Consider the following 9512-nt stretch of genomic DNA (forward strand, 5'->3'; position numbering starts at 1 on the left):
CCTTTTGCTGAGTCCAGAGGGCCGGGGTGTCCCCGAAAAGCAGGGCGCCGGCCGTCCCCCTCACCCAGGGGCGGGGCCGGGCCCTTTCCCGGCAGGAGGCCCTGTCCTCGCCGCGGAGGTGGGTCCCGCCGAGCCCGCGCCCGCTCAGGTGAGGGGGCCGGGCCGGGCCGGGCCTGCTCGGGGTTGGGTCCGGTACGGCCATCGAGACCGCTGGCGGCAGGGGCCCTCCGGGAGGCGGCGGCGGCAGCGGCGACCCGGAACTGCGGCGCGGCGGGGCGGGGAGCCGTGCCGAGCGGTGACGGTGCCGCCGCGGGAGCCATGCCGCCGCCCAAGGACGTGGTGAAGATCGCCATCCAGATGGTGGGAGCCATCCCCCAGCTCATCGAGCTCCAGCAGGTACGGCCCGGCACCCCCAAGCCCCCCCCAGGACCCCTGACACCAGCTCACGGGCGGCCTCTCGCTTGCAGACCAAGCCTCTCGCCTCCGTGCTCAAGGACGTCTGCGACGCGTGAGTACCGCACCCGCCGCCCACCGCCGGGTCGTGACAGCCCACAGTCGGGCAGGCCCGGCGGCAGCCGGCGCTAGCCCTGCGGAACTGCGACCGGTCGCCTGTCGCCGCAGGTGGAGCCTGCCCAACGCCGAGCGCTACGCCCTGCAGTACGCGGACGGGCGGCAGACCTACATCACCGAGTCGGTGAGACGTCCCCCGATCTCTCCCCTGCCCCGCCAGCATGGTGCTCGCCAGCTCACTGGTTCCTATCGCCTTACAGAACCGCGGTGAGATTAAGAACGGGAGCATCTTACGGCTGACCACCTCCCCGGTACATCCCTCTGTCCCCCCGTCTCCTTCTCCGCTGCGTGCTGCGGTGGGATGTCCCCCTGCGATGGGGCAATGCGGTGCTGCAAGCCCTCTGCCACTGCCTCACTCGGCGACTTCTGGCTCATGACGGCTCCTCTCGGTGCCTCAGACCCATCAGGCCTGTCTCAACCTTCATGCTCCCTCAGCAGAGCTTGGGGGAGTTTGAAGAGAAACTAAATCATCTTGAGATGCTTTGGACATGTGGGCCAACTCGTCAAGCGTTCTTAGTGTTGTGCCAGCTTGACCTCCTTCCTCAGCTCCTCCTGGTCACTGCTCTGGTGGCTCTGTCTCTTGGTCCAGCGCCTCCCCAGGGCTACTCTAACCTGAGCCTCAATCCAAAACTTGTGCTTAAGCTCTTCCAGCCTTCTCCAAGCTTCTCATTGTCTTTTGATGAGCCCCTTTGGCTTGATTCTTTCCTTCCTGGTAGGACCAAGAAGCAGAGAGGTTGTACAGTGGGATCCAGAGCAACAACTCGGATGTGAAGACTGACTCGCTGAAGAAGCTCGCGAGCCTCTCCCAAGATGTTACCTTTGCTCAGGAGTTCATCAACAGGAATGGCTTGAAACAAATCTTCTATATTGTGGAAGAAGGGAATGAGTGAGTATCAGGAGAGGACTTTCCTTGCGGTTCTTGACTTCTGCCTTGTTAATGATGTATGAGCTCTAAGCCTGGTGTTGGAGTGGACTGGGTTCATGTTCCTGGCTTGTTAATCCCTGCGCTGCAGCATGAAGGGCAGTGCTGGCAGCAGGGTGCTTGGCTCTGCAGGCTCCTTACCTGCAGGTACGCAGCTGTGTCCCTGGATGCTGGCAGCTGGGGGTAGGTCCCCAGGGGTCTTGTGGTCCTGACTCCTTGTGAATGTGCCCAGACTTTAACCTCCCATCCCTTTCCTGGCTGGGTCATCTGCGGCCCCAGGGTTTTTGCTGCCGGCAAGCCTCCTGTGATGATTGTAGCCTCTGCTGCTGCTCATTCCTGCCAGCCTGAATAATCCCTCTGCTATGAGGTTTTAGCTGCAAGAGGTCTGCAGGCAGCTCAGGAAAACCCTGGGTGCCAAACTAGTGCCTGCCTGACTCTTTCAGGATGTGATGGTGCATCTCCTCTGAGCTCCTATCTCACAGAGGATGTGGAGCCCAAAACCAAGCAGCTCACTGCATGTTTCTTGGAAGGAGGGGGAGGGATTTGGGGTGGCTTGGCTTTCTTGAGGGCGTGTCTGCAGTGATCTTTGTACTGTGGTAATGCAGCTTTCCAGAAACGAACTTCCTCTGCCTCAACTTCCTGGGATGACTAAGCAAGAGTCCAATTTCTTACCTGACGGTCTCCCTTTCCTTTCTTCTGCTCGCTGCACTCTGCTTCTCTAGTTATTTCTAATGTGCCCACCAATGTGCAGCTGTACTCCTGCCTTATGGTGGAGACTGTGGGGTATCTGTACCCACCTCACTGCGTTTGCTCACCTGTTCCTCCAGTACAGGGGAGATGCTAGCTCACACCCTGAAGGCCTTCATGGAGCTGATGGAACATGATTTTGTTTCCTGGGAGATCCTTAGTGCAGCCTTCATCAAGAAGGTAAGTGCCTTCTGCAGGTTCCACAGCCTAAGCCCTTGGGATTCCTTGTTGCCCTCGTCACCCAGGCTTAGCCTACCGTCGACAGATGGTTTTGTGTCTTGTAGATAGTGAGTTATGTCAATATGAACGTGGTGGATGCATCTGTCCAGCAGCTCTCTTTGTCTATCTTGGAGAACATGGTACCCACCAGTCACCTCCTCTTTGATCTAGTCAAAAAAGAAGTGACGTTGGATCGTCTTCTGACCCACCTGCAGGCGTAAGTGGAGAGGCCAGAGTGCCGTTTGCCCCCATCCCAAAGCTGGTGGGGATGAGGGAATGGAAGGGATTTCTCCAGGTGTTGCTGATGGCACGTTGTATTGTCCCTTCCTAAACAACTTGTGGGTGGGTAGCCTGTCCTGTCCCCACTGCTGGGGGAGGAACAGACTGTCCTAGGAACCATCCCATTTCCAGGTCAGGTTTTTTCATTCATGGCCTGTTTCATTCAGATGTCTTGGTTCTTTCACTGACTGGCATTTTTTCTGGTGTTGGCTCTTCTTAGGACCTGAGGAAATGGCAGGAAGATGTCCCAGGGGAGGATGTTGGGATTTTGGATGTTAGGAAAAGGTTCTTCACCCAGAGGGTGGTGGAGCACTGGAACAGGCTCTCCAGGGAGCTAGTCACAGCACCAAGCGTGATGATATTCAAGAAGCACTTGGACAATGCCCTCAGAGACATGGTGTGAATTTGGGGTTGTCCTGTGCAAGGACAGGAGTTGGACTCAATGATCCTTGTGGGTCCCTTCCAACTCAGGGCATTCTATGATTCATCCTTCCCTTTCTCTGGTGTATTTAGGAGTGGTAGTATATTCCCTGCAACTTGGGGTGGTGGTGCTGTACTGAACAAAAGAGTTTAAATCCCTCAGCTAAGGCAGGTTCTTCATTCCCCCATCTGCCTCATACCTCTGCATCTCTTCATTTTGGAGTTTTTTGTTTCTAGAAAATGGAGAGGCTTGTGTCCAGGGCTCCTGCCAGACTGCTGAGTCTGCTGCTCACCCTGGGTTCTCCTGCAGCTCCAAGATGCTGCACCCAGGGATGTGTGCAGAGCAGTATCTGATCCATCCATGGGTGCTCTGCAGTCACAGCTGGGGGGACCATCTCACCCCCGGTCCTGCTGTCAGCAGCTGTTCACTCATTGGTCTGGCCTCTCTGGGTCCCCCAGCTCTGTGCAGTGGGGTCCAGCAGTGAAGGCGGGAGAGGACTCTGCCTTGGGGAGGGCAAGGCCATCCTCAGAGCTGGTGACTCTTCCCATCCTCATCATCCTCCTTCTGCAGGACAAATGCTGAGCTGCAGCTGAAGGCGATGGCCCTGCTCATTGCACTGCTGCTGGCTGCAACTGACGCTGAGCGACGGGTAAGGGGCTGCTCTCTGCCCATGGGCAGCAGGCAGGCCCGGGTGATGGCAGGGTGGTAGGCATTGCAGACCCAAGCACCTCAGTATCCCTGTCGCAGAGTTGCTCTGCCAAGAGGCCTCTGCTGTCTCACGCTGGCTGCCAGGGCAGTGGGAGCTCGGGGCAGGTTTCCTGTTCACCAGTGTCACTCCTGAGGCTGCCAGTTCCTTTCTGTTCCCATCCTACCTGTGGCCCAAAGCCAGGCCATAGCAGAAAAGTGGGTCTGCAGAGGGAACACCAGCTTTTTTTGGGAAATGGTGGTGTCCCAAGCTGGGGAATATCTCACAGCCTCTTCCCTTCCTAGGACATGATGGAATACCTGAGGGAGAAGAACATCAGGCAGTTTATCCACAAGGTGAGGAGCTGGGGTCATGCAAAGGTCTGCTCTGTGCTTCATCCTCTATCCTTCCCCTCCAGTCCCTGTTCCTTCAGCCCCTGCTGTTGGTGACTGTGCCTGCCTACATGCCACATACCTCTTCCACAATGCCTCCTGTGGGTGCTGCTGTGGTGGCACCATGTGCCCAGGGTAGCACCCCCGGCTGCCTGCGGTTCAGCATGCTCAGCTCTTGACAAACCTCAAGGGGAGCTGCCTGCTTCCTCATGCCCCTTCAAGCAGCAGGACCTGTTGGGCTTTGGCTGTTTTGCTCTGGGCTTGGAGGAACCAGGAGCAGCAGCCTGGGGGAACCTTCTCACTCGTGGTCTCCTGTAGAACATTATCCACAGCTCAGAGCCGCCGGGGGATGAGATGGCCCATTACCTGTATGTGCTGCAGTCCATCAGCCTCAACCTGTGCGAGTGCCGCATGAGGACCCCCATGGATCCCTACTCACAGGTCTGGGAGCACTCCCCTTGCAAATCTGGCCCTGCTCTCTTCCACCTGTGGAAGTAGAGGCGGGTGAAGGTTTGCCTTTGGGTGAACCCAGGAATTTGATTTAATCACTGGTTTGTCCTGGGAGAACCTTCTTACGTGGGGCTCAGCAGCATGCCCTTCTCTCCGCTCTCCCTCCAGGAACAGCGGGAGCTCCTCCAGTCTCTGCGCCAAACCGCCTTTGAGTCAGAGAGCGAGACGCCTGCCAGCAACTTCAGCACCGAGCGCCGGCGATCCCTGTGTGCCAAGGAGTTCCGCAAGCTGGGCTTCATGGTGCGTCCCCCGCACCCCCACCCCAGCCCCACGCTGGTTCCGCAACCTGGCTTTGGCAGCACCTTCTGATGGCTCCCCTAAGCCTGGTGTCCTGTTGATCCTGATGGGCCACTAGGCAGTACCTCCCTTCTTGTCCCTCGGCACTGCTAAACAGTGAGTGCTCTGGAGCTGCAGGATTCAAAAGGCAAACCCCATGGCTGCATCAGGAGGACTCTGCTGCTCGGAGAAGAAAGTAGCAGTTGCTAAACTGCATCCTTTTGTGTTCTCCTAGAACAACAGCAACCCAGCAGAGGACCTCCGCCGTGCCCCGCCTGGACTTCTTGCCCTCGACAACATGGTGTATTTCTCCAGGCACACCCCCAACGCATACAGCAGGGTGCGTGCTCTCTGCCGGAGAGGTGCTGGTGGATCTCCACCTTCTTTTCCTTTCCCTGTGACCTGTTCTTGGCCAAACCAAGGCGAGGATGTCCCTTTTGGGCAAGTGTCCTACTGTTGCCCTGTTTCAGATGGAGCCGAGTCCTCCCTGTGGGTGGAAGCTGTTTGAGGCTGGTGGCACTGAAGGGTCCCCATAATTTTTGGTGTTTTGCCTTGGTTTCCAGACTCTGTTCACGTCTGAGCAAACCGGGGTGATTTGGGCAAAATGAGCCAGTGGCTGCAGAGCATTAAGCACACTCTGACCTTCTGTGCCTGCAATCGGCTCCCCTACTGCCACAGGGGAGGAGGAGACTGGGGCTGTTTTTGTGGGAGAGTGAATTACTTTTGCTAGATATGGCCCAAGTCAGGGTGGGGGGAACAGCTCTTCCTCCAAGCCCATGGCCTATGTAATGCAAGCCAACAACCCTCTCCATCAGTTTGTCCTTGAGAACAGCAGCCGGGAAGACAAACACGAATGCCCCTTCGCTCGAAGCAGCATCCAACTCACCCTGATCCTCTGTGAGATCCTCCACGTGGGAGAGCCATGTACGTGTGTGCCCTGACTTGTCCCTCTCCCTGCCCTGCTGCCTGCTGGCTGGCAGGAGTAAGAACAAGCTGTCGGGCAGGGGGCTGCAGACATGGGGCCATCAGGCCCTGGCGTGGCCGACAGCAGGTGAAAGGCTGGAAAATGTCCAGGATCTCCTGGACACTGAAATCCCCTGGAAAAACTGGGGAGTCTGGCATCATCTGTTCTTCTCACTGCAGGCTCGGAGACAGCTCAGGCCTTTTACCCTATGTTCTTCGGGCAGGATCATTTCTTTGAAGAGCTCTTCTGCATCTGCATCCAGCTGGTGAACAAGACCTGGAAGGAGATGCGTGCTACTCAGGAGGACTTTGACAAGGTGCGAGGGGATGCTGGGGCCCCAGGTGGGAGCTGGGACCATGGGCTGTGCACAAATTCAGGGGCTCTGGTGAGCGTCACCAGACTGGGAGTGACATCCTGGGCCCTGCAGGTGCTGCAGGTGGTGCGGGAGCAGATCACCAGAACCCTGTCCCTCAAGCCCACATCCCTGGAGCTATTCAAGACCAGAGTGAATGCACTGAACTACAGCGAGATCCTGAAGCTGCGGCAGACGGAGCGGCTGCACCAGGAGGAGACGCTGGCTGTGCCCGTGCTGTGAGTGGGCTGCAGGCAGGGAGCTGGAGCTGTGATGGGGGGCCATAGGGGAGGATGCTGTGAGGCTGGGGGAGGTCAGTGAGCACCTGCTGAAGTAGCCATGCTCATCTTTCACCCCAGGGAGTTGCGCGAGAGGCTGAAGCCAGAGCTCCTGGAGCTGATCCGACAGCAACGCCTGCTGCACCTCTGCGAGGGCACCCTCTTCCGCAAGATCAGCAGCCGCCGCAGGCAGGGTGAGTGCCAGCCCTCTGCTCCTGGGTCCTGGGAGGGGGGCAGAGGCTTGTCCCCACGTCTTCTGCCACTGGGGAAGTCACAATTAATCTGCGGGAGTAGCATGCCCGGCAAGTGGGATGTGCTGATAAGGGGGCAGCTCTGTCCACCCGGGAAAGGGGACCTCAGCAGGGAGGGGCTGAGCATTTCCCAACAGCACTTCTCCTGCAGACAAGCTCTGGTACTGCCGCCTGTCACCCAACCACAAGGTGCTGCACTATGGGGACGTGGAGGAGGGGGTGCACTCTCCCCCCATTGAGAGCCTGCCAGAGAAAAGTAGGTGATGGGAGAAAGAGAGGGTGGGAAGGAGAGAGGGGAGCCTTCTGCACACCCCAGCTGTGATGTGCTGGGGCTATCTTAAGGCGGAATTGCTCCTCTTGCCTGGCTGCCACATGCGTGGCCCAGTGCCCACGGTGCTGTGGGACTGGGAGCTGTGGGAGTTCGGGCTGGGGCAGTCTGGCTCTTCAGAGGGTGCTGCAGAGTGGCTTGAGCCCCCTGCACCCAGAGTTGTGGATGGCTGCAAGCCCCCATACTTGGGCTCTGCTGGGTTCTGAGCGCCGGAGACCTGGGGAGAGGAGAGGAGAATGGGTGCTCACAGCTCCTCCACTTGCCCCAGTTCCTGTGGCAGACATGAAGATGCTGCTTGTGGGGAAGGAGTGCCCGCACATGAAGGAGAAGAGCTCTGGGAAGCAGAACAAGGTCAGCACCTCCCACCCTGTCTTGCACAGGGGGCCCAGCATGCTCCCCTCCCAAGCTGCTGATGGGTTTTGGTGGTGCATAGATCATGGCAGGTTGGGTGGTTTTATGGACGGTAGCAGGTTATTGACACAGTTTGAGACTGGAGACCTCTTGGGTCTTCGGGGGTGCAGGGGAGGAAGCTGGGAGGCAGCTCCTGGTCTGAACCCTGCTGGAGCTGGAAAGAATCCAGCTGAGAAGCAGGCTACCCCCTGTGCTGTCACCACAGGACATCCTGGAGCTGGCCTTCTCCATCGTGTATGACATGGAGGAATACTGCCTCAACTTCATTGCCCCCTCCCGGTATGAGGTGAGTTCCAGGGTCCCACTGGGGAGGCATGCTGTAGCCAGGTGGGACAGCCGGCGGGGAAGGGAGTCATGTGTGGCCTCCCCAGCCCACTCTCCCGGGCTTCTCTGGGATGGGAGCCATAGGGCAGGGAGAGGTGAGCTCTCTGGCTGCCCAGGGCTGGTGCCGGAGATGCCTGTGCTCTGCTTCCTCAGGTCTCCCTCTGGATGGATGGGCTGAACGTGCTCCTGGGCAAGGAGATGACGAGTGAGCGAACACAGAGGGACCTCGATGTCCTGCTGTCCATGGAGCTCAAGCTGCGGCTCCTGGACCTGGAGAATATCAGCATCCCTGACACCCCCCCTCCTGTCCCAAACCCCCCCAGCAATTTAAACTTCTGCTACGACTTCTGCCACGCAGAGCAGTGAGTTCCTTCCTGTGCCCCATCCCTTCCCTACACCTCCCAGAATCAAACCTCTTACTCCAGGCTCTGCCCTCCATCTCCTGCCCAAAGGGACAAGCCCAGGTGCTGGCTGGGCAGGCAGGGCATGCACTGCCTGCACCTTGCCCGTCCCAGGGTGAACTTCCCACCCTTCTCTGCTTGTGTCCTGCCCTCCTGCAAGAGCATGGGGCTGCGCCACCGTGCGTTGGGCTCCTGTTTGAAGGGGGGTGACCTGGATGTTTTGCCCCCCTACTACGGGCAGGCAAGACGAAGTACTTTCCAGACAGCCGAATGCCTCTGTGGTGGTGTTGACCCCCCACTGCAGCTGGCATTGGGCAGAGAGGGCAAGGATGTGGGTGGAAATAAAGGTACAGGCAGCCCTGGGACAGCTGGAGGGGGGCAGCACTACAAAGGTACAAATCTCTGCTGCCTGGCTTTCCGTCAGTGTTGGGGGATCCTTTCTGGCCAAGAAAGCAGTTAGAAAAAGGATAAATCACCCTTTACACTCAGTGTGGTGAGCAGACAGCATCTCAGAGCACCGAGTGCCTGCCCAGCCAGGCCAATGCACACTGAAACATTTTTATGCTGAGCCATGTGAGCTCCTAGTCCTGGAAGGGGGGGGTGTTTAGGGTACAAGCCCCCTCTCCCACCACCATTTCAGCTGGGCAGGGGCTCGCTGCTGCAGTGACTGGTGAGGACACCCTGGTCTACCCTTGCTACCTGGTGCTCATGCCAATCCTGGTGCCTTCCCCTGCCCCAGGCGGGTACTTGCACACTTCAGCCATGCTGCTGCACTACTGCACCATGACAAGCTACCTCCTCCCTGGCCCCCATGGCTCCCACCCTGGTACCCTGCACCTCCTTGTGCCTACAGCTTCTCCATCAGGTGTAGCCTGTGACTGCAGCTGCAGGTCGCTGGGACTCTGACTGTGCCCCTGCCTCCGGCATACTGGGACAATAAACACTTGTGGAGAACTTGGGGCCGTGTCCTTTCTCAAGGTTTGGGGAGCGGTGTCAGGCTGACTGCGGGCAAAAAGGAACTGAAGCAGGCACAAGTGGAACTGTGCTGCAGCACTGTGGAAGCTGCAGCACAGAGCATGAAGAAGCCTGCAGGATGATCTCCTGATCTCATTCTGTGACAGGGTGACCCACCTAGTGGGTGAGCAAAAGGCTGTGGATGTTGTCTACCTGGACTTTTAACAA

The 9512-nt window shown here is 58.2% G+C and overlaps 1 protein-coding gene across 3 annotated transcripts; it reads left to right on the forward strand.

Moving 5' to 3' along the window:
• Window positions 1-72: 72 nt before the first annotated feature.
• On the forward strand, window positions 73-9284 carry ELMO3 (engulfment and cell motility 3). 3 transcript variants are annotated; one of them, XM_064459140.1, is made up of 20 exons: window positions 73-396; window positions 468-508; window positions 622-694; window positions 771-821; window positions 1287-1456; window positions 2320-2419; window positions 2524-2675; window positions 3729-3807; window positions 4149-4199; window positions 4554-4676; window positions 4854-4985; window positions 5257-5361; window positions 5837-5945; window positions 6165-6301; window positions 6413-6576; window positions 6697-6809; window positions 7018-7122; window positions 7463-7545; window positions 7811-7891; window positions 8083-9284. In XM_064459140.1, the coding sequence occupies exons 1-20, from the start codon at window positions 319-321 to the stop codon at window positions 8293-8295; spliced, it is 2160 nt and encodes a 719-aa protein (XP_064315210.1). In that variant the 5' UTR covers window positions 73-318; the 3' UTR covers window positions 8296-9284. The 3 variants fall into 3 exon arrangements, with proteins under 3 accessions (XP_064315210.1, XP_064315211.1, XP_064315212.1); XM_064459141.1 differs by lacking the exon at window positions 7811-7891; XM_064459142.1 differs by lacking the exons at window positions 73-396; window positions 468-508; window positions 622-694; ... (7 more) ...; window positions 4854-4985; window positions 5257-5361 and having other exon boundaries at window positions 5859-5945; window positions 6209-6301.
• Window positions 9285-9512: the final 228 nt, after the last annotated feature.

This window comes from Phalacrocorax carbo, chromosome 8 (genome assembly GCF_963921805.1).
Source record: "Phalacrocorax carbo chromosome 8, bPhaCar2.1, whole genome shotgun sequence".
Lineage (NCBI taxonomy): Eukaryota > Metazoa > Chordata > Aves > Suliformes > Phalacrocoracidae > Phalacrocorax > Phalacrocorax carbo.

What these genes read in the sequence shown, in the direction of transcription:
- ELMO3 (XM_064459140.1), top strand. Translation starts at nt 319, where the DNA reads ATGCCGCCGCCCAAGGACGTGGTGAAGATCGCCATCCAGATGGTGGGA. An exon ending in AGCTCATCGAGCTCCAGCAG is followed by an intron (nt 397 to 467) that starts GTACGGCCCGGC and finishes TCTCGCTTGCAG; the next exon opens with ACCAAGCCTCTCGCCTCCGT. An exon ending in CTCAAGGACGTCTGCGACGC is followed by an intron (nt 509 to 621) that starts GTGAGTACCGCA and finishes CTGTCGCCGCAG; the next exon opens with GTGGAGCCTGCCCAACGCCG.